The sequence below is a fragment of the Cololabis saira genome, chromosome 18, assembly GCF_033807715.1.
Source record: "Cololabis saira isolate AMF1-May2022 chromosome 18, fColSai1.1, whole genome shotgun sequence".
In the NCBI taxonomy this organism is placed as follows: domain Eukaryota; kingdom Metazoa; phylum Chordata; class Actinopteri; order Beloniformes; family Belonidae; genus Cololabis; species Cololabis saira.
Genome location: NC_084604.1, coordinates 32,472,112 through 32,495,478, shown reverse-complemented (window position 1 = coordinate 32,495,478; position 23,367 = coordinate 32,472,112). Strand labels below are relative to the sequence as shown.

The window sequence follows — 23,367 nt, the reverse complement described above, 5'->3', positions numbered from 1 at the left end:
TTTTAGATTGGGCGGAGTGATACGCCACAGTACGGCACTAGGTGCTGTGTTGATGTTCTAAAATCCTACACTGTTGAGCGGACATTAAAGTACACTGGAACTCAGCAGAAGTTGTCCCCGTGTTTATCTTACTAAAAAGGTTTAATTTAATAAGGTAAGGCTTAACTTTACACCAGACTTACATAAGTAAAGGTTCAGAGCTGAAAACGGGACTAGTTTCTTCTGAGCGGAGTAAGATTTTAGTCCGCGGGTCGAGGCCCGGTCGTTTCTAGTCAACACAATAGATTAATATTAATAACCCAATATCGCGATACACTTTGCCACCTCCACGACACGTTTCGTGACGTTTTTGTATCGCGAAATTTCGTGGCACGATATATTGTTACACCCCTATTGTGTTATAACTTTTACTGTGTGGAGTATCTGTGAATAGCAGAGAAAAAAATCCAACCCACTTCTTTTTATTCTTCTTATCTTTCAGAAAGGAATATCCACTACAACATGTCGTCTTTTAACGAGTCGGTTGGCCTGGGTTACCTGAAGACGAACGCCATCGAGTTTGTCAAGTATCCTCTGAGCTGTTGGGAAATAATTACATTTATTTGAGTTAAAAAACACAGAACAAGGTACTTTGAAATGCACAAAAAACACTAAGGATGTCTTCTTAGGATCATCAGGAGAGGATGGTCAGATGCACACACTCGTTGGTGCCTATCAGAGTAAAACTATGTGGCAGTTAAGTTGTACCTTAATATAATCTGGGTCACCTAAATCAGAGCCCAGTAGTGCGTCAGAGCTTCGGCATTATTTGCCTCCACAGTTGGAGAAGAGCTCAAAGTCTCTTGAGCCTAATGTGCATTTGGACTCTGTAATTTGGCCCGATACTCGCTCGCCTCTCTCTCACTCACCGTTGGGATGGCTTGACCCAAGCTGTTCACACTAAAAATAGCCATGGCAGTCTGTTTGATACAGACGTGCACACAAGTGCCGGGAACACGCGTGCTCTCCTCTTTTTATTTTCCTGAGCATCAGTGCAGCTACAACAAGCGTCAGATGAGCCGTATCTACCCCAAAGGAGGCCGGGTGGACTCCAGTAATTACATGCCTCAGATCTTCTGGAACGCAGGCTGCCAGATGGTCTCGCTGAACTTCCAGACCCCAGGTACCACGGCACGCAACACGGGACTCCTGACCTCACGCAGGTCCATGCAACTCCCGCACACACATCTAGTTGCAAGGACCCAGTGAGCGGCCCGATACGATGCAGCGTGAAAACTGTATCATGAAACAACCAAACTGGGGACCGAGAGGATGACGGTGCTCACTTATTCTCAGCAACACCTCTCGTTAAGGTTGTGTTGAGGGAAGAGATGCATCTTATGCAAGAGAATTGATAGATATTGTACAAATGATCCATCCAGCACGTCCATGTGGTACTTGGGTAACAAGTGGGCTTGAGCTTGAAATAGGCAGAGGTGTCAAAAGTATTCACATTCATTACTCAGGTAAAAGTATAGATACTAGAGTTTAAAAATACTCCTGTAGAAGTTGAAGTATCAACTCAAGTTTTTTACTCAAGTAAAAGTAGAAAAGTACTGGTTTCAAAACTAATTAAAGTATAAAAGTAAAAGTAATGTAAGGGGGAAAAAGCCATTAAGGATAAAAGCCATTGAAAATGAATGTATCTTAGTATAATGCAAATATATTAAAGAACCATATATGTGTACTATTGAGCATTAACATGTGTTTCAGAGAGCAGAAGATATGATGACTAGTTGACTATAAGTCTTGTAATGGTGCAAAAAGTCAAACTTCAGAGGCATGTTATCATTTATCCTAACCTTTATTGGAATGTACATCCAAGTTTAGTTGCAGGAATCTGAGGGAACGGATGTAAGAACAAAACTGGACAAGAACATCTGAAACAACCACAACCAAATTCACTCTATCCGGATGGAGCAATTTAAGTGGATAGTTTTTTTTTAAAGGCCGAAATGAAATAGAGTAACAAGGCTGTTTTTAAAATGTAAGGAGTAAAAAGTACCGATAATTGCGTGAAAATGTAAGGAGTAAAAGTAAAAAGTCGTCTGAAAAATAATTACTCCAGTGAAGTATAGATAACCAAAATTTCTACTTAAGTAAGGTAACGAAGTATTTGTACTTCGTTACTTGACGACTTGGAAATAGGCAAATAGTACGCGTGCATGTGGAAAGCTCATGTAGGCCAAACATATGAGGCCCATCAGAGATATAAGCAGACCAAACGGGGGAACTAAGTGGGTCCCGTGAGGGTTTCTTGCCCCAACACTGGAAAAATAACCAGTTTGCTGACCTGAAAAGCCAATCCCACTCAGTCCATGTGGGCAAACTCTGCAAAGGCCACCATGGATCCCACCATGAGGATGCTATGGGCAGAAATATGTGCCACTAGAAACTGAATTTGAATAATTTATATTTGAATTTGAATTGCTCAACTTGAATAATTGCATTAAAAAACTGAATCTGAATCACATAATTTCAATTTGTATTGTTTAATTTGAATCATTGCATTCAAAAACTGAATCTACATTCAGTTCTCACAATTCAAATTCAGTTCTTGCAATTCGATTTCAATTCTACTGTGCCAGACATCCGGGTCTTCCGGAGGAAGAGCAATCAAGTGCAGATACAAAGAACTCCTTTTCACATAGCCTACTATAACCTCTATTTTCTTTCAACGATGTAAACGACCAATGGGAGCTAGATATTTCGAAACTTATTGTGTTTTCTCCATTCTGTGTAAAAAGTGTAGATTTATATCTTGCAGTTTTGTAGAAAGATTTCTGCATACAAATTCAAATTATATGATTCAGATTTTTAATGCAATTATTAAAGTTGAGCAATTCAAATTCAAATATAAATTATTCAATTCAGTTTCTAGTGGCACATATTTCTGCCCATAGGATGCTCTTCTCCTGCTCCAACCGTCCCGTTACTTCTCCATCTCATAAAACATTAAACGCACCTGACGTGCGTGGAGACTTTATGGAGGTTGTTTGTTGTTTAGCGTCAGAGTGAAGACGACTCTCTTTAGACTGTCACATTCTCAAACGTGTCAGCAGCACGTACACACCTGGACTGGGAGTGGTGCCCGTGTAGGGACAGCTGCTGCTCGCTGTCCGGAGGCGGGGGGGGTTGGAGCATATGGCCCGCTGTGCAGGGCATGTGCACGGCTGGAGGCGTTTCACCCGAGTGGTGCAGCGTCTGCAGTAGGAATAGGTTGAGGAGAGGAAACCAGAGAAGTCCCTGTCACTCTGAAGTAGGGATGGGCGGTATGGACTAAAAATGTATCACGATAATTTCTGGCATTTATCCCGATAACGATAAAAAAATACCAATTCAACTCCACCTTTGTAACTATAAATCTATCACCACATTCAGTCTTTGGAGCCCCAAATCACTGCTCTAAAAGAATACTAAATGCTACTAAACTACAACAATTAAATTGATAAAAGATCACCGTTCCGCCATGTTTGTTACACAAATTCTTTCTTTCTTTCTTTCTTTCTTTCTTCTTTCTTTCTTTCTTTCTTTCTTTCTTTCTTTCTTTCTTTCTTTCTTTCTTTCTTTCTTTCTTTCTTTCTTTCTTTCTTTCTTTCTTTCTTTCTTTCTTTCTTTCTTTCTTTCTTTCTTTCTTTCTTTCTTTCTTTCTTTCCTTTCTTTCTTTCTTTCTTTCTTTCTTTCTTTCTTCTTTCTTTCTTTCTTTCTTTCTTTCTTTCTTTCTTTCTTTCTTTCTTTCTTTCTTTCTTTCTTTCTTCTTTCTTTCTTTCTTTCTTTCCTTCTTTCTTTTCTTTCTTTCTTTCTTTCTTTCTTTCTTTCTTTCTTTCTCTTTCTTTCTTTCTTTCTTTCTTTCTTTCTTTTTTCTTTCTTTCTTTCTTTCTTTTCTTTCATTCTTTCTTTCTTTCTTTCTTCTTTCTTTCTTTCTTTCTTCCTTCCTTCCTTCTCCTTCCTTCCTTCCTTCCTTCCTTCCTCCTTCCTTCCTTCCTCCTTCCTTCCTTCCTTCCTTCCTTCCTTCCTTCCTTCCTTCCTTCCTTCCTTCCTTCCTTCCTTCCTTCCTTCCTTCCTTCCTTCATCAACGGGAATTTATCGTTTTTTACAGCGAGATGACAAATTCTTACCGTGGAGAATTTTTTTGACAGTATATCGTGAACGGTAAAATATCACCCATTCCTACTCTGAAGAGAAAGAAAATTCACAAGACATTTGCTAATGGAGGAGTTTATGTGTTTGAATTCTCTTATTTGTATCTATTTTTGTCATGTTTGGCCTGATTTGAATGATAAAATGTGTTGTTAAGCAGCTCTCACTCTCATTGTCTCAGATCTGGCCATGCAGCTGAACCAGGGAAAGTATGAGTACAACGGATCATGCGGGTGAGAACAGCTCCTCACTGTTCATTAGCATCCGTCCCTCCCTCCCTCCCCACCCCTCTCTCTGCAGCTCATCAATTACAGCCTGTCACATCTCATTTGTTAGCTACTAGTAGCTACTATCTGCCCCGAGAGCCACAAAGTGCTTTGAAAAGAAAAGCTCCTCTTCACTAGTCTCCCTGCATCCATCTCCTTCTCTCTCCATCGTTGTCTGCATCCCTCGTTTCTAATAGCGCCCCAGAGGGCAGAAATTTTTACTGCTAATGCTCGGAAATCTCATTTGTAGAGCGATCGGGGCATTTACAGACCACCGTCATTACTAATGTGTCCCTGATGATTAAACACTCACACGGAGTAGCCTCCTGTGGTGGAGCTTTGTATCCCCGATAGATCAGTGAAAGTGTTTGCACAAACTCTAGAATAAGCGTTTACTTCAGGTGATTTAGGTAAAGATTAGGTAGCTGCTGATGTATTTGCTGTGTGTGTGTGTGTCAGGTACCTGCTGAAACCCGACTTCATGCGGCGGTCAGACAGGATGTTCGACCCTTTCTCAGAAACACCAGTGGGATGGCGTCATCGCAGCAACCTGCAGCGTTCAGGTTAGCTTATATTACTCCTCTTTCATGCAGATAAATCCAGAAATACAGCCAGCAGAAGAGCATATTAGTATCAAACGGATCCATTAGGATGGCTATAACATGAACCCTCTCTGGCTCTCTTCTATTAAGGGTGCATGACTAATAAATGTGGTGCAGTTGCTATCATCATTAAAATACGGACCTTTTTGGAAAGTAGAGATAATGTTCTCTTTGTCACTGAAGGTTTTCTCAGGTCAGTTTCTGTCGGACAAGAAGATCGGCACGTACGTTGAGGTTGGACATGTACGGGCTGCCGACCGACACCATCAGGAAAGAGTTTCGCACACGCATGGTGATGAACAACGGGCTGAACCCCGCCTACACGAGGAGCCCTTCGTGTTCAGAAAGGTAATAATCACGGAAACTGCTAAATGTGTTACCTGCACTGCGATAAAAGCTCTGACATGTGGACAGTCAGACCAGGAATGTGCGGTTCTGGTTGGAGGGAAGCTGGATTGAGGAACAAATAAAATAAAAATTTGTAGTTTGGGCAAGTGAGAAGGTGAAATGTTTTAATTATAAAAAGTCTGAGTGAGAATGAGAACAATAATCTGCTGTGTTTTGTGCACAGAGAAGGAGGAAAATGAAAATTACTACGCTCACACAGATCAATTTTTTCGCAATTCTCATGTTATAAAATTTTATGATTTGTTTTATTACAAAATCATGCAAATTATGTTCAGAGCAAAATCAAAAGTGCCCCCTGACCCAATACAGAGGTTCTTTTCAATTCAGGAATCTCCCTATAATCTTAGAGGTGGCTGCAATTTCACAGTACAAAAAGCCAAAAAAGGTATGAAAAGGAGATGTGTCTCCATTACTGGAGTTAAATTCTGGAAGGATGCTAACATAAATTTAAAAACATGTCATTCTCTTTTAGTTTTTAAGAAAATGGTTTGTAAAGCTATTTTTGAAGCTTATAAGTGCAATTGACTATCTGTAAATGTTTCTTTGCCTTTTATTGTTTCTTTGCTTTTCTATTCTCTTTTTGGTTTTCTGGAGGTCGGTAGCCAAAAAAAGAAAGTTGGTACAATAGGATAGGCTTTTATAAGCATTTTGCTTCAGCCTATGCCTTTTCAGTCTTTGTTCAACACATTTTTGGTTTTGTATGAAATGTTAATGCTGTGCACAATGTTTTTTTTGGTGTTTTTTGTGTTTTGTGTTGTCATGACTGAATAAACTTCATTCATTCATTCATAAAAAAGTAGTCACAGAATCAAAGCGCAAATGAGCAAATAATTAGATATGAAATAAAACACGAGATGGAAATCCGAAGAAAAACGTGATTGTTATAGCGCTGCTCTCAGCAGAACAGAGTCTCTCAGCCACGACTGACTCTAGCTCCCGAACACACACCATCCATCACCGCCTGCCGCAGTGCTGCTCCGCTCACACGCACGCAGACTCACACAGCGCTATCGCAGAGGGGCATCGTACCCAGAGCTGCCGGCGAGACTCGGCACGCACGGACGCAAACACCCTCCAATAGCGCTGCACGTTCACGGCGCATACGCGCCACTGTCAAGATTACTCCGAGAGAGCGAACAACACACCTCGGCAGCGGCGCCGTGAACGCAGAAGCATCGACACGGATCTTCATCCAGCCGTTCATCTTCAGGGAGGGTTCCTCGGCTTTATCTCCCAGGGTCCCCGTCATCCTCCATCTCTGTGCTGACGTATCTCCTCACATAGGGCCAGTTAACGCCCTCCATTCTCCCTCTTGTTTTTTCTTTGTTAAACTTGTGCACATGTAAGATCATCTACAGATAAAAGTTATACACAAAGACTAATAAATAATCCTGTTCTCGAGGGTGTGAGGGTTGCATTCCCAGGAGCAAGATACGATGTGTTATGCCTAGGGATGTGCGATATTTTATCATTCACGATAAACCGTCAAAAAAATTCCTCACGATAAGAATTTGTATCTCACGGTAAAAACGATAAATTCCCCTTGATGAAGTTTTTGTGTAAAGCTGATTTATGGTTCTGCGTTAAATCCACGCAGAACGTGAAGGAAGGAAGGAACGAAGGAACGAAGGGAAAAAGGAAGGAAGGAAGGGAAAAAAGGAAGGAAGGAAGGGAAAAAAGAAGGAAGGAAGGGAAAAAGGAAGGAAGGAAGGGAAAAAGGAAGGAAGGAAGGAAGGGGAAAAAGAAGGAAGGAAGGGAAAAAGGAAGGAAGGAACGAAGGGAAGAAGGAAGGAAGGAACGAAGGGAAAAAGGAAGGAAGGAAGGAAGGGAAAAAGGAAGGAAGGAAGGGAAAAAGGAAGGAAGGAAGGGAAAAAGGAAGGAAGGAAGGGAAAAAGGGAGGAAGGAAGGGAAAAAGGAAGGAAGGAAGGGAAAAAGGAAGGAAGGAAGGGAAAAAGGAAGGAAGGAAGGAAGGGAAAAAGGGAGGAAGGAAGGGAAAAAGGAAGGAAGGAAGGGAAAAAGGAAGGAAGGAAGGGAAAAAGGAAGGAAGGAAGGAAGGAAATGAGGAAGAAAGAAAGAAAGAAAGAAAGAAAGAAAGGGTTACGTTTTTGTGTAACAAACATGGCGGATCTGAGAGCGAGATAGATTTATATTTAAAAAGGTGGAGTTGAATTGGTATTTTTTTTATCGTCATTTTTATCGTTATCGGGATAAATGCCAGAAATGATCGTGATACATTTTTTAGTCCATACCGCCCATCCCTAGTTGTGCCGCAGTCGTGCGTCTTCCCGGTCTCGTGAGGTTAATGTCCCGTGATGGTGTTTCCTCTGTTATTAGATTCTGCCTGGCTCTCTCTCATCCGTCTTCCCTCCATGCTTCCCCTCTAGGTAATCTTACCCGATCTGGCCGTGCTGCGCATAGGAGTCTACGACGACAACAACAAGCTGATCGGTCAGCGCATCCTGCCTCTGGACGGCCTGCAGGCCGGCTACCGCCACATCTCCTTAAGAAATGAAGGGAACCGGCCCATGTCGTTGCCCACCATCTTCTGCCAAATCATCCTCAAGACCTACGTGCCCGACGGCTTCGGAGGTGGGTGGGACAGGAGACGGCACATGCACGCAGCCTCTCCTCGTACTAACAGACCGGTTTTACTGCTGAGATAAAGTGGCTTCTGCTGCTGGAGGGAGAGGAGAGTAAATAAAGAAAAGGGAGAGAACAGCAAAGCTCTCTTTATTCTCTGCCTTCGGTGGATCAGTTTTAAAACTCGCAGTCGTGTTACGGCACGAATGATAATGACGGTGAAATCTGCAGACAGTTTATTGCCAGCACAAGCATACAAATGAGCGAGACAATCTGAGTTGCCATTAAATAAACCCGAAGGGCTTCCACTGAGAAAGCATCACCGTGACCGTGAGCTCTCTTCTCACCCTCCGAACCAACACACGGCTTGATGCTCACAATAGCATCCTCTTCTCAGGAAACGGTTACTTAAATTGAAGATCTCTGCCACCGTGTATACCAGGGGTGTCAAATGTGCGGCCCGCGGCCCGAGAGAGGTTTTCATGCGGCCCGCGAGAAGTTTCCAACGCAAAAAACCAAAATGTTAATTTACTAAAATGGAAGGCATAAATAATTGCCATGAATCGCAGCATATCCGATAATATATTTCTTCTACAAATCCATCGTTATTCCACAAATAGAGCAGTTTGACAGTTTTTTAGTTTTCTAGAATGCATTTGCCGATTTTATTTCTTTGTACATGGTCGTTTATTTTTATTAACTGACTACTATTATATATTTCGCAGGAAAAATATCACTGCTAAAAAAGATGGTAGAAGATATTTATTCAGAGAATTTCAGTTTTGAATACGAGGATAGTGACAAAGTAAAACGGTTAAAAGAGAAGTGCTGACTTTTTCGGCACACTGGCGTAAATATCCGCGCCAATTTTTAAAAATAAATACACTTATTGTACTGGAAAAATCTCTAAATCACAAAGAAACACTCTCGGATGTAATAAGAAAGATTTAGCTTTTAATTAAATTTCCTATAAAAAAGCGAAATATAAAAAAAACATACTTGTTTCTGTTTATCTTTGTAAAATGATATTAAAAGTATCTTACATAATTTGAAAAAAAAATGAGAAATTTCAAGAAAAGATCCTGAAGAAATATATTTTACATAATTAGAGTGTAAACAAAGTGCATATTTCCTTTAAAATTAACTAAATTGATATTGGATTAGATAACAATGGTAAAAAAAAAAAAGAATTAGAGAAAACATTTTCCGCACCGTTTTTGTTATTTTGAGCGTCCGGCCCACCAAGCAAAATGAGTTTGACACCCCTGGTGTATACTGATTCATGTTTTTGTCCTCAGCTATTGTGGATGCCCTCTCAGACCCAAAGAAGTTCCTGACCATAGCAGAGAAGAGAGCTGACCAGATGAAGGCCCTTGGGATTGACACGGTAGAGAGCAACTCATACACGATAACCGCCTTCCCGCAATGACGGCAACATTCCCAAACCGGATCCTTTTCCCTTCCCTAGAATGACATTGCAGACGTTCCCAGTGGGAGCTCAAAGAACGACAAGAAGGGCAAAGGTAAAGGAGATACGGTGAAAGCCAACGTGACCCCACAGACCAGCTCAGACATGGCGCAGACCTCCAACTCTGCTCAAAACAACACCAATGAAAGCAAGAAAGGTAAATGCCGACTCCAACTCTGACGCCTTTTCACCGGTTTAATGGAGTAAAACAGCTTTGTTCTTTGTTCTCTTTGCTTTTTTCTGCTTTAAGATCCAGCACTTGTCCCTAATGTCAGCATCGACGAATTAAAACAAATGAAGGTTGGTGTTGTTAATCCTGACTTTCATCCAGGCAGCATGTGTAGATAGAACTGCAGTTTAAAGAAAATAGTTTGAGCTAATTGTTTGACATTGGTGGCAGGAGATGTTGCTCTCATCGCCTTGGAATAAGAGTCATTATATGTATAACTAATACTGATTCTCCCACTGCAGACCTACCTTAAACTGATTAAGAAACAACAGAAGGAGCTCAACTCTTTAAAGAAGAAACACTCAAAGGTTAGTGGTTTTTCAAGTGTACATCTGTCTGCTGCAGTGACGTGCGGTGAGGTTCATGGTTGGTGAGGCACTGACTCCTTTAGTGTCAGATTTACAAATATATAAACCAAAAAGGGTAGCTTATTCAATTGGCTACTGGTTATTTCATATCTCGTCAACATTCTTCACAAAAAAACACACGGGCACACACACGCGCGCACACACGGTACATATTACAGATACGTAAAAGGTAAGAAAAACGTGCATTTGCTCTACACCCTCCATGTGTTGGCCGTCGCAATTCTATAATTCATACAACATAAATGAGAGTATAGACTGGTGTACAAAACCACAGATTTAAATTTTGACCTTTAGTGAAATATTCAGTTGTTTTTAAAACGTATAATTCTGATACTTTGATCAATTTGATACAGATTGCTCAACAAAAAGCATGAAAAGAAAAACAAAGAATATTTTATTTAAGGCCAAAATTTAGTTTTTAAATATTCTATTGTATTTTTCTTAGCCTAATCTCTTTTTTATAAGATTGAAAGTGTTTGTGGTCTTACTTTCATTTGTAAATGAAGTCCATGCGCCCGTCCTTCGCCACAAAAACCTCAGTTACTTTGTTGTAAAAGTCCTCCTTATTTTCGTACGTGAGCGAACGGCGTTGACTCACGCTCGCCCCCTTCAGGGGAGGCAGAGTATTGTCTGCCTCATCCTGTGCCTTTTTCACTGCGGTTTTATTTCCCATCAGCAAAACTAAATATCTCACTAACAAACATTAAACTTTAATGGTTTAAGACATTAGCCAGACTGTGTAAAATCAGGTCAAATAAACGTATCTGCAAACTTTATATTGGCGACATGCAGAGATACGGCAACCAGCACGCCCCAATCACACGTATCAACCCAGTTTGTGATGGATTGCGCAATCAGAGGTGAGGCTCGGATCGTTGCTGCCGCACCTCACGTTTCTGCCCCATATTTGAACAGGAAAAAGGCAAATTCAGCGATTTTGACTATAATAAATGTTCGAAATTAGTCATACATAAAGATCAGTGGACAAATTAGTATAAATTTGATGTTATAATTATTTATTTTTTTACTTGACATGATGACAGGTGAGGCTCTGCCTCACCTGCCTCCCCTGACCGCACGTCCCTGGTCTACTGGCAATGCAAAGAAGCTGCCACTTCTTCCTGACAGCCTGTGTGCTTGTAGGACAAGATACAGGACGAGGAGGATTCAACCTTTCATCTTCCACTCGCCATCGCACTTTTGTATATATTTCTGCACACATAAACATGATCCGTTGCAAACACACACGACGCACAAAGAGAGTGTTTAGGAAGAAATTAGACTTGCTAAAGTTGTCCTTTGACCAGCACTCTGTCACACCGCCTCATTAATTATCACAGCATTAAGCCCCGTTGCGCCACACATGTATATGAGAACCATCCAGACACATCTGCTGTCTGAATAAATGGATCTGCCGGCTCTTTGCTGAGTGTCAACAGGAGCTAAAAATGAATGCATTTGAATGAATTAATGGGTTTGAATCGCTGCTGCGTGTTTTTATTCTGTTGATTTTGAAAGAGCCCTTAATGCAGGGTAAAAAAAAACCACTTGTGTATGTTGTTTTTTCTTCCTCAATAGGATCAAAACGTAATGCAGAAAGCCCATTGCTCCCAGGTCGACAAGATTGTATCCCTGCATGACAAGGACAAGACAAATGTGGAGAAATTGCTTGAAAAAGCCATCAAGAAACGAGGGTAAGTAGACGGTATGTGATGGAGACAAAAGGGAAAATCACAAGCCAACAAGGCGACCTTGAGGTTTTATGAACTTAGTGAGAACTTACCAGGTCTTAAAGTGACACTAGATGAAGAACACAACATGCATGGCATGCATACAGCGTGGTTTAAGTAACAAAACGTAATGTGTTGTGAATAAAACAACCTGGCTGCTATTTAACAATCTAATTCCTATAGAAGCAGGAAGAGTAATCTTAATTTTTCCACACAATATTTCTGCAATTTGGGTCAGTTTTTATGACGACACAGTGATAACTATTGTTTGGTTTACAGTACATCAAAGCCTAAGCTTGTGTGGTTTCCTCCAGCTAGTCCAGGTTCCTCCTGCAGCCTCAGAAACATTCATGTCAGGCCGATTGATGACTCTGAGTTGGCCATACGAGTAGAGCTGGGTATCGATTTCAAATGTCAAGAATCCATTCGATTCTGATTCTTAAGATTCAGAATTGATTATCACCATTTGATTCGATTCGATATTGATTTGGGTTAGTGTTGCCTGGATTATATGACTGTAAAATAACTATTGAAATAATAATTTCACAATAATTATTGTGAAATAACTAAGAAATAAATAACTCAAATAGGCATTTCAATATCTATTTAAAGTGCAAAAAAAGAAAAGTTGCAACAGCTCATACAGTAAACAAATTATTTTAGCTCGTCTGATTTATTCTGTCACCAGACACACAGCTTGCCATGAAGCACCCGGCATTTTTCAGGTATTTCATGACAAACCGTGTCCGATAACAGAGAAACCAAACAAGCTATAGTAAATATAGATTATATGAACTTCATTGAACTAATATATCATTTACAAATTTAAGCTGAAATGTCCAGCATTTTCTCTAAAGAAAAGTTCATTTAGTTCAGGAGTTTTCAAAACTACTGGGATTAAAGTTCACCAGGCAAAAATGTAATGATGAAAAAAAAATAATAAAAAAAAAAGATCTTTAGACATACAAATCGATTTTTAGGAATTAATATGACAATCGATTTAGAATCAGAAAATCGATTTTTTTCAACACAGGCCTACATACGAGTGTGCGTGGTTGTTTGTCTCATTTATCCCGACCTGTCTGGGTTTTACCCCATTTCATGGCAGATGGGATAGGCTGCAGCAGCCCTGCTGCCCTGAGCAGGATACAGCAGATATAGAAAACAGATGGAGATTTTGTGCTACATGAAAAAAAGAAAGCCATCAAAGAGCCGAGAAGCTTCTGCGTGATTATCCACTTCTACATGGGGTGTGATTACAGGGAGAACAACTGTCAAGAGCTGAAGAAGGAGACGGAAGATAAGATCCAGACACTAGTCGCAGATCATAAAGCAAAGGTAACAAAGAAAAACTCTTTTCTTTTCTATTCTTGCCACTTGTGGGGATTACATGTGTCTGAACTATAATCAGCTATAAGAAAAACCAAGCAAAAGTGTGTGTGTGTGCAGGTAAAGGACATCACAGCCCAGCACACTAAAGAGTGGTCCGAGCTGATCAGTAGTCACAGCAGCGAGGAGCAGGAGATGAAGGACAATCATGTAGCACAGCAGTGTGAGCACCTGAAGAAGCTGCTGGCCACGGTGCAGGAGCAGCAGACGCTGCAGCTCAAAGTCATCCACGACAGGTGAGGAACCCGCAGGGTTGCAGCCAAGTTACAAAGTACAAATACTTTGTTACTTCGTCAGCAACTTTTTACTTTTACTCCTTACATTTTCACGCAATTATCTGTACTTTTTACTCCTTACATTTTAAAAACAGCCTCGTTAATCTATTTCATTTTGGCCTTTAAAAAAAAACTATACAGTTAAATTGCTCCATCCGGATAGAGTGAATTTGGTTGTGGTTGTTTCAGATGTTCTTGTCCAGTTTTGTTCTTACATCCATCTCCAACTAAACTTGGATGTACATTCCAATAAAGGTTAGGATAAATGATAACATGCCTCTGAAGTTTAACTTTTTGCACCATTACAATACTTATAGGCAACTAGTCATCATATCTCCTGCTCCACATGCACGCGCGTACTATTTACCTATTTCCAGTGGTAACGAAGTAGAAATTTTGGTTATCTATACTTCACTGGAGTAATTATTTTTCAGACGACTTTTTACTTTTACTCCTTACATTTTCACACAATTATCTGTACTTTTTACTCCTTACATTTTAAAAACAGCCTCGTTACTCTATTTCATTTCGGCCTTTAAAAAAAAAACTATCCAGTTAAATTGCTCCATCCGGATAGAGTGAATTTGGTTGTGGTTGTTTCAGATGTTCTTGTCCAGTTTTGTTCTTACATCCGTTCCCTCAGATTCCTGCAACTAAACTTGGATGTACATTCCAATAAAGGTTAGGATAAATGATAACATGCCTCTGAAGTTTGACTTTTTGCACCATTACAATACTTATAGGCAACTAGTCATCATATCTTCTGCTCTCTAACACATGTTAATGCTCAATAGTACACATATATGGTTCTTTAATATATTTGAATTATACTAAGATGCATTCATTTTCAATGGCTTTTGTCCTTAATGGCTTTTTTCCCCCTTACATTACTTTTACTTTTATACTTTAAGTAGTTTTGAAACCAGTACTTTTATACTTTTACTTGAGTAAAAAACTTGAGTTGATACTTCAACTTCTACAGGAGTATTTTTAAACTTTAGTATCCATACTTCTATAGATACTAGAGTAATGAATGTGAATACTTGACACCTCTGGCCATCGGGCTGGTCACAAGTGTCGGGGAAACCACATTCACTCCCAGGGTTGTACGGCTTCTCGTTGCTTCATGCAGGCAGAGCAAAGAGATGCGAGCGAACCAGGCCAAGATGTCCATGGAGAACAGTAAAGCCATCAGCCAGGACAAGTCCATCAAAAACAAGGCGGAGCGCGAGAGGTGAGTCACACGCAGGGCGTCAGTCAGTGGACCTAACGGGGAATATTCTCAACTGATACTTCTATCGTTCTTGTGCCGTTCAGGAGAGTGCGGGAGTTAAACAGCAGCAACACCAAGAAGTTCCTGGATGAGAGGAAGAGGGTACGTTCTTGATCACACATCTTTGTTTCCCAGCTTCAAAATTCACCTGAGCGTCGAAAAACGATTGATTCACTGCGAGTCTCGGTGTGGCTTTGAAACTTGAAAGCACATTGGTTTCTGATTAGGACCAATAACAGTCAAGTCTGGTGTCAGCTTGGTCTGGAGCCGTTGAACTGGACTGAACAACTGTCCAGCTGTACAACATCATGACCAGTACTCGAGTTGTAAAAAAAAAAATCAGGGGGGGATGGTGGATTTTATCATATGGGGACAGATAATTTGTGCTGATTACAAATAATATAATATATTACAAATAATAGCAGTGACCAAAACACCTGCAGAAATACTGCAGGAATGACATAGCAGCAGTTAAATGCAGCCTTCTGTAAGCTTTAAATATCCACTGGGCTTACATCAAATACATCAAAACACAACAATAAAAAACACTTTTCTGAACTTATCAATATGACTCTGTCCTTCACAGGATAAGTAAAATGGATCACTGCAAAAACTCACAATCTTAACAAGAATATTTGTCTTATTTCTAGTTAAAATGTCTCATTTTAGTAAAAAGAAATCTCATTAGACTTAAAACAAGACTCATCACTGGAAAAAACAACAATTTTAACTTGTTTCAAGTAGATTTTCACTTAAAATAAGTAGAAAAATCTGCCAGTCGAACAAGATTTTTTTGCTTGTAATAAGATAAATCTTGTCCCACTGGCAGATTTTCCTACTTATTTCAAGTGAAAATGTACTTGAAACAGATGAAAATTGTCAAATAAGTTATTTTTCTGGTGTTATTTTTCTGGTGATGACTCTATGTTGAAATAGCAGTAAAACCACATTCATTAATGAAATGACATAAGGGATGGAAAGGGGGGATGGCAGTTTTACAGGGGAGATGATTTTGACCGTTTTATATTTCAGGGGGGATGATTTGGACCGTTTTTATTTCAGGGAGGATGATTTTGACCGTTTTTATTTCAGGGAGGATGCCATCCCCCCTCATCCCCCCTCAACTCGAGTACTGGTCATGACCCTCCACTAATGTTGAGAAGGTTCTTCTCAATTTACCAAAGAACACGTATAAAAAGCACCCGAAGCTGTCCCTGGACTCTCTGGGACGACGACTTTTAAAAGTGGAGTGTGGTTTGGTGGCCTCATGGTTCCAGCTCTGCTGATGTCATCAAGCTGCCATCCTCAGCTCTCACTTAAGTTCAGCAGCAGGGACGATGAGAAACAGCCTCTGCAAGGTGGAATGTGTGGAATGTTCAGGTCTTGTTTATAAGTGAGGGAGGAATGAAGCAGGAGACGGGGAGGGAGGTGGATCGGCGTACAGACCCTGCTCCTGCCTCATGTGATGAAGACAGAACTGAGTCTTTGGACTGAGCTCCGTTTTCTGGCCAGGCGTTGTTGTGCAGCCTCGCCTATAGTCAGACCTGTGGGTCGATATTTTTCCGCTGGCTAAGGAATGCTTTGATATTCCCTGGCAGGAAAATCTGGGCCTCTGCTCGGACTGCTTAGGAGTAAGACGAGTATCATCATAAAAACACGGGAAAGCATAGCAACGCTTGTGTAAAGACGGATGTTAAGGCTGGCAGCGAACATCCACATCTTCGTGGAAGACAAGTAGCAGTCGATTAAATGTCTAAGAGTAACCAGATGGTCTTGTCTTCGTGTGACTGCAGTTGGCCATGAAGCATCAGAAGGAGTTGGAGCAGCTGGAGAAAAACCAGAAAGAGCAGCTGGAGAAACTGGAGAAGTTCAATGAGCAGGTACAAGACCTTCACCTCCGACATGCTGCAGACAAAACTCCCACCAGCCTCCTGTAACACCCCAATAAATAGTTAGTTTTTATGGACTGTCATTGTCGTTTTGCAGACATTTACAAATCCAGGATTCAAACAAACATTTGGTATAATTGTTTTACTTTGTCCTGGAATTAAACTGTTAGGTACAACTAGGGCTGGGCGATATATCGAGATTTTAATATATATCGATATATTTTCAAATGCGATATGGTACGAGACAATATCGTTTATATCAATTTAATTTTTTTTTATGATTTTGATATAGCTTATTTTGTGACAAATTGACTTGAATGTTTTATTTGAGATTTGCACAAATGTTTTGTTATTTGCACAACTGTCAACCTCAGTGGAAAAGTCTGCCTGTTACTGTCTACATTGTATTAATTGCACAGTGTGTTTTAATTTAATTGTTATGCAGGAAAGGGATATTTGTTTTTTTTTATTCAAGAAGCATTTTTATTTTTATATATGCAGGCAGTTTATTTTTATTTCATTTGTTTTATACATTTTGATATTGTGCAGACCTCTGTTAATAAAGGAACCTGTGTGACATTTGGCACGAGGCTTTGTATTAAAACTGACTGTTTTTTTAAGGGTTTGCCTCAGAAAAAAGGAAGCTAACAGAGATGCTATGCTATAATGCTTTGGGGGAAACCCCAATTATGGCACAGAAAGAATATCGAGTATCGCCATACAGCTAGAAAATATCGAGATATGACTTTTGGTCCATATCGCCCAGCCCTAGGTACAACACAAATAAACTGTATCTTTCCCTGCAGATGATAGACATTCTTTTGGTCTATGAAGCATCGCGTCTTCATCTCTGCTCTTTTTGTCATCCGTCACAGTACCTGTACATGTTTTACATGTATGCACATTTTCTTTTGTTTGTAATATGATTTGCTTCTTCCAACGCAGCTTTTGAAATCACACCATGCACAAAAACAGGTTCAAGGTAGGCATCTCCATCTCCATCCATTCCACCTACCCACGTTTCCCTCCCTGTTGCTTCTACCTTTGTCATGTTGGGGTTTCTTTTTGTTTTTTTTCATTTCCATGACTTCAGTTTTGTGCTGAGGTTGTTAAAATCCGCCTTCATTTGTGTATAAACAAGAGCTACCGTGAGCATCCGAAGTTGCTCGCCACGGAGTAAAAGCAGGAAAATACTTCCTTACAGAGCCGTCTTTGAATAGATGGCATGATTTCTGAGAATTAAATCATTTTTTCCCCCTCTCTGTATTGTGATTTCCACTCCTGCATTTTCAGTCTGCAGCTTTTTGGGTGTGTAGTGCACCAGCTTGAGTCATTTATCAGCATGACTCACCAGTCATTACTAAGCAAAAGCAGCCACCTCACAAGCTGTCGTGCTGGGTTTTTTAGTGTTTTTTTTTCACTCCAGCTCACGCTCATTTACTTTCAAAGCATGTGAACAAACCCGGCTGACTTGTTTCTTCCTCGTTATCTGATGAGCACGATGACACAGAGCTAAAACTCAAACCGAGCGTGTGAGTCGTGAACAGATTAAAGTCGACGGATCGTCGCCGGTAAAATGTTCTTTTTGTTTCGTGGGTCTGATTGTGTTTTCTGCTTCTTGGAAGGCCAAGGACATCCAGCAGATGGTGAAGTTAGAGGAGGAGATGGACCGCAGACCTGCCACAGTGGTGTGAGCGACTGAGGTGGAGACGAGAACACGTGTACACTCGTGTGCACGCACGCACACACACTCACACACAAAGCACCGCAGGAAGCCCTCTGCTGTACTGGTGACACGACCGTCTGACACACACCTCCCTCTCCCTCCGTTCACTCAACCCAGCCTCCTCTGCATCTGCAACCCGCCGACTCACCACCACTGAGCCATCGCTGCTTGTCGCCGTTTGACGAGGGGGTTACCGCTGACGGAGGCGTGGAACGTAGCCTCGAAAAACACACCTCCCCTCCTCCACTGTGTGGCGTTTTAAAGACAACAAAAGCTTCAGCTGTTATTGGGAACAAACACACACTCATCACAGTTCAGATAACGGTTATCACTCGCTTTTTATTTTTCATTTTTAAAAACGGTACCAAATAAACTCACAGGACGAGCGTAAGAGGGGAGAGGATGTATAAGACAAGATATAATTTCAGCACAAATGATTATCTTTGTGAAATACACTGTATTCTACACACAAATCCTGTCCTGAGCACTTTGTATGTAATAGGTTGTTTAAAAAAAAAAAAAAGTGGAAAATGTAGCAGTGCACTACTGTAGGTTCTCTGTTTTTTCAGTAAGAATGTATTAAAATCTAAATTTACTGTAGGACAGAGTGGCAACCCCTCCCCAAACATGTCTGTAGTTCGGAGCATCGTCTGCGGAAGGGGTCACTGGGAACCGACGTCCACGTTCGTGGTCGTGGCCCATTTCCCACACCGACTGTTTAAGTAAATACCCAAGATGTGCTGCAAGAGTTCTCTTTCGCACTTGACAAGAACATATGGTAGACTCCTCCGTTTCCATGAGAATTAATCAATTTTCCGGCTGCAGAAGTATGTGGCTCAAGATGATGCACGATGTGCAACAGACACGAGCAAATGAAGTGTTTCTCAATGAAATATTTGGCTTCAGCAGTATTGCATCAGTTCAACAGCGTCTGTAACGAGAATCAAGGTCCAGACACGAGAAATCAAACTCTAAAATAAGTTAAAAGTTCTGTTTTATAGATCTGAGCTACGAGATCTCTCCCCCGTCTCCCACGGCTGGGGCCAAGAAAAGTGTAACAAGAAAATATCTATAAATTTGATGAGGTGAAGAGGTTAATGGAACCAGAAAACTTGACACCCAACGATATTCGTTTAGAGTTTGGTTTCTTTTTCACAGACTCAGATTTTGATGCAACGGTAACCAAGACTACTGATGAAATTATTAGTGATTATTACCCAAAAATACAAAAAAAGGTTGCTTTCAATGCTTTGAACACGAGTATTGATGCAACCAGAGGCAATAACATCACCAAACCTGCTGATACAAGTTTGTTTTTTTTTAGTTTTTTGGAGTTGTGCACTTAAACCTCTTCTTAGAGTTGAGCCTAGTCTGAACTACTCTGACAAAAAGATTCATCTACATTTCCAGTCTTTTGATTGAGTGGATGATACGAGTCTAACTCATCTCATATTGTCACTTTTCTCTCTCTCTCTTTCTCTCTCTCTCTCTCTCACACACACACACACATGGTATTGTTGAAGTTAAGTGCTCCCTTATTAGGTTCTTCTCTGCACTTTAGCCACCTCAGCTTGTAATCCTCATTGTTTCCCCGTTAGGCTTCGCTCAGGGGAGATCACAGCCAGTAATTATAGCAGATTTGTTCAAGTCTGAAGCACGTACCACACGCCACCCACTGCAGAGAGTTCAGAGGAGGCCTGCGTCACTCTGCCTTTCCAGCAGGTCTGTCCACTAGAAAACGCCGTCACTTCTGGGCCTGGAGATGTGTTACTATTTGCGTGAAGGCCTAGTTGTCACTGCTGGACGGAAAAACCACTGACGAGGCAGAAATGTGACTTAAGTATTACTACGACGCGCTGTAAAACAATTTCAGAGAGTGACGCAGAGTCACAGGAACGATCTTCTGTTTCAGAATCACACGAGGACGAGAGCACGAGTAGGTACTTTGGCCTTTCTTAGTGTTTTTTGTTGTTTTTTTTTCCCCCCCTGTTTTATTCTGCTGTATTACATGTGAAGGGTAGACGGGACGCTCTTGTAAATACTCTACTGGAATGTACGTAGTTGAATTTCCTTTTTTTGACCAGCTGTTTTCTGTCATTCAAGGGCTCGGGGGACAGAGGGGGGGTCAAGCACTGGTTTTTGCTTGTCGGGTCGTTTGTTTCGTGTTTCCTCGTCTGCCCTAACCGCACCTCACCACACAGACTAAAGCTCTCGCCACATATCTAGCGCAGAGATAAGTGAGTAAAAAAGTGCTTTTAAAGTTAATTCCATTGCTTTCAGATGTGCCACTCAGTGTCTGTTAGGACGTTTAAATTATTTTATGAATGATAAAATGCCAAATTAAGGGGTTATTTGTATGAAGGTATATATAAATAAATATATATTATATATATTAGATAACGTGTAGTTTAAGATTATGTTAGAGGCTTTTTTTGCACTAGTTGAATGTTTCTGTTGTGTGATTAAATGTAATCTTCGGCTCTCGAGTTTGTCAAGAAAAAAAAAAAGCAGATTATTTTTGCAGAGCAACATCACTGATTTCATTTCCTCGGTTTCTACTGTATCTCCTCTTTGTTTTCTATTTGAATTGTAGCTTGTCAACAGACATTTTGTGCGTGTTTTTGTATTTATATTGTACTGTTGAACTTATAGCAATGATAATACTGTTGTTATCCAGCTCCTTTAATACTGTTTTATAGTATGTGTATCAATAAATCCAGGTGTAAAAGTAAAACGAACCTGTGGCTTATTTCCGTTTCGTTAAAGAATGTCTGAATGTGTGTTTTTCTTTTGCTTGCCTTCTTTAAAAGGACCTTTTGGAGGATTAAAACAGCTCTGGCTCTATTATTAGAGGTTATGATGTAAACGTTCATTTATGGACTAAAGAACATAACAATTGAATTTCCCTGAACTGAGAGTGAGGATAGGATAAAACAAAGACTATACGGGCATCTTCTTTCAGTCGCTGACACCTTGTAAATCCCTATAAATCCAGAATATTGTGCAAACACTCTACGGTGAAAGAGACGAGTTCATGGCCTCTGCGTCTAACGCCCTCCTGTTTAGTTATACGTCTCAAGTATTGATCCAGTTGTATGGAGCAGAGGTCATGAACCCGTCTCCTTTTGCATCTGTCGACAGAAGTTGGTGACACATTCAGTGGTCGACTTATACGGACTAAGAGTGTCATAAAACTGGCAGTAATGGAAGAATGTGCCTTTTTTAATTACACTACCAAGTTAAAACTTGGTTCGTCTGGAGCAGGGGTCGGCAACCCGCGGCTCTAGAGCCGCATGCGGATCTTTAGCGCCGTCCTAGTGGCTCCTGGAGCTTTTTCCAAAATGTTTGCCCTTTTTTTCAAATTTTGTTTCTTTTTTCTTCTTTTTTTCCTTTTTTTTCTTTTTTTTCTTTTTTCCTTTTTAATCTCGAAATCTTGACTTTTTTCACAACATTTTGACTTTTCTCAACATTGACTTTTTTCTCGACATTGACTTTTTTCACAGATTTTTGACTTTCCTCAACATTTTAACTTTTTTCTCGAAATTTCGACTTTTTTCTCGACATTGACTTTTTTCTCGATGTGCATAATGAAAAAAAAACATCTTCCCCCAGTTATAACTAATATAGAAACATGCAGCATGTGTTGCCTTCATTCTAAGGCTTATACAAGACTTCATTTTTTGCGGCTCCAGACATATTTGTTTTTTGTGTTTTTGGTCCAATATGGCTCTTTCAACATTTTGGGTTGCCGACCCCTGGTCTGGAGGAACCCCGACGACACTATAGCACAAGGGACATTTGTCTCAATGAAGATCAGTTTCAGTTTAATCATGTAATGTTTTTAGGAAGCATCTTGTGCTCTTCAGTCGCTCCCGGCAGCAGAAACTCAGCCACGGTGACTTTGGAGGTTGGTCCCAGTCACGTCTTTGGACAACTGAATATCACGTTACAGAACGTCCCACTCAACCTCTAAATGATGAGAGATGAGAAAAGGGATCAAGCAAGAGACCAAACAACGGTAAATCTTAGTCCTGTAAAAGTGGCGTAACCCCCCACAGCTGAAGGAGACTGAGAGGAAACTTGGACGTTTCTTTATGCTGCTTTAGATTGATTGACATGTTGAGTGAGTATTTTATTTCAACTGTCCCTTTAAATGCTAATATTTTGCTGCAAAACTGAAAAGTTACAATCTTTCTAATCACAGACTTGATCTTTTTATCTCTGGAACAGTTCTTTAATTTGAGGAAATTATAAAAACTGTTACAATTGAAACATCTAAAAATATCATCGTGACACCTGGAAAGGTATTGTCTTGGAACAGCAACAGGTGTGGATCCTCAGATGTCCTTTCGGTTTGATCACGTCTCCGGTGGGGTCACAATGTAATCCGGAGAGGACATACTTATGTATTTATTTATGTACTTATGTATTTATTTATGTATTCATACATTTAAAATGTAAAGTATTATATGAAGTGTATATATATATATATATATATATATATATATAAATGTACTTTTATATGAATGTACTTTTAATCTTCATGGACCCCAGGAAGACTGGCGTTTTGCGTGGAGGATCCAAAATAAAAAACAAAACACACACCCACTAATTAATTTCATTAATTTCATTAATTTCCCAGACAATGACCACTGCTGCCCGTCACATTCAACAAGTGCGGGCTGAATTCATATTCCAGATCTCTTGAGAAGCGGCGGCTCGAGGATGAGACTCTTTATTGTCATTGTAAGCAAAGTATTTACATCAGAAAGAGGAACAAAGGGGCTCATTATGTTGGCGTTGCCCGGCGACCTCCTGGCTTTCCTTTTACGCGCGTATATAAACAAGGATGGACGGCTTTGTGAACATGCACAGGGGTGAGTTCTGTCTGATCCGTGTTAGGAAGATGCTCAAAGACAGAGCAAACGGACAGGTGTTTGGCACAAAGATCCTGCTGGACGCCTGCATGTCCAAGGACAGAGCCC

General features: G+C 40.5%; 1 protein-coding gene across 1 annotated transcript in view; it reads left to right on the top strand.

Moving 5' to 3' along the window:
- Positions 1–21,105, top strand: part of LOC133418720 (1-phosphatidylinositol 4,5-bisphosphate phosphodiesterase beta-4-like) — a 104,390-nt gene extending 83,285 nt beyond the window's left edge. The window contains 20 exon segments of the mRNA XM_061707563.1: positions 482–566; positions 1,038–1,162; positions 4,361–4,412; positions 4,905–4,974; positions 4,976–5,008; positions 5,231–5,284; positions 5,286–5,367; positions 5,370–5,395; positions 7,840–8,044; positions 9,334–9,422; positions 9,504–9,660; positions 9,754–9,803; positions 9,975–10,040; positions 11,679–11,794; positions 13,093–13,168; positions 13,280–13,455; positions 14,627–14,728; positions 14,812–14,869; positions 16,561–16,647; positions 18,282–21,105. Of these exon segments, the coding sequence (XP_061563547.1) occupies positions 482–566; positions 1,038–1,162; positions 4,361–4,412; positions 4,905–4,974; positions 4,976–5,008; positions 5,231–5,284; positions 5,286–5,367; positions 5,370–5,395; positions 7,840–8,044; positions 9,334–9,422; positions 9,504–9,660; positions 9,754–9,803; positions 9,975–10,040; positions 11,679–11,794; positions 13,093–13,168; positions 13,280–13,455; positions 14,627–14,728; positions 14,812–14,869; positions 16,561–16,647; positions 18,282–18,350 (1,778 nt within the window). The 3' untranslated portion in view covers positions 18,351–21,105.
- The last annotated feature ends 2,262 nt before the right edge of the window (positions 21,106–23,367 follow it).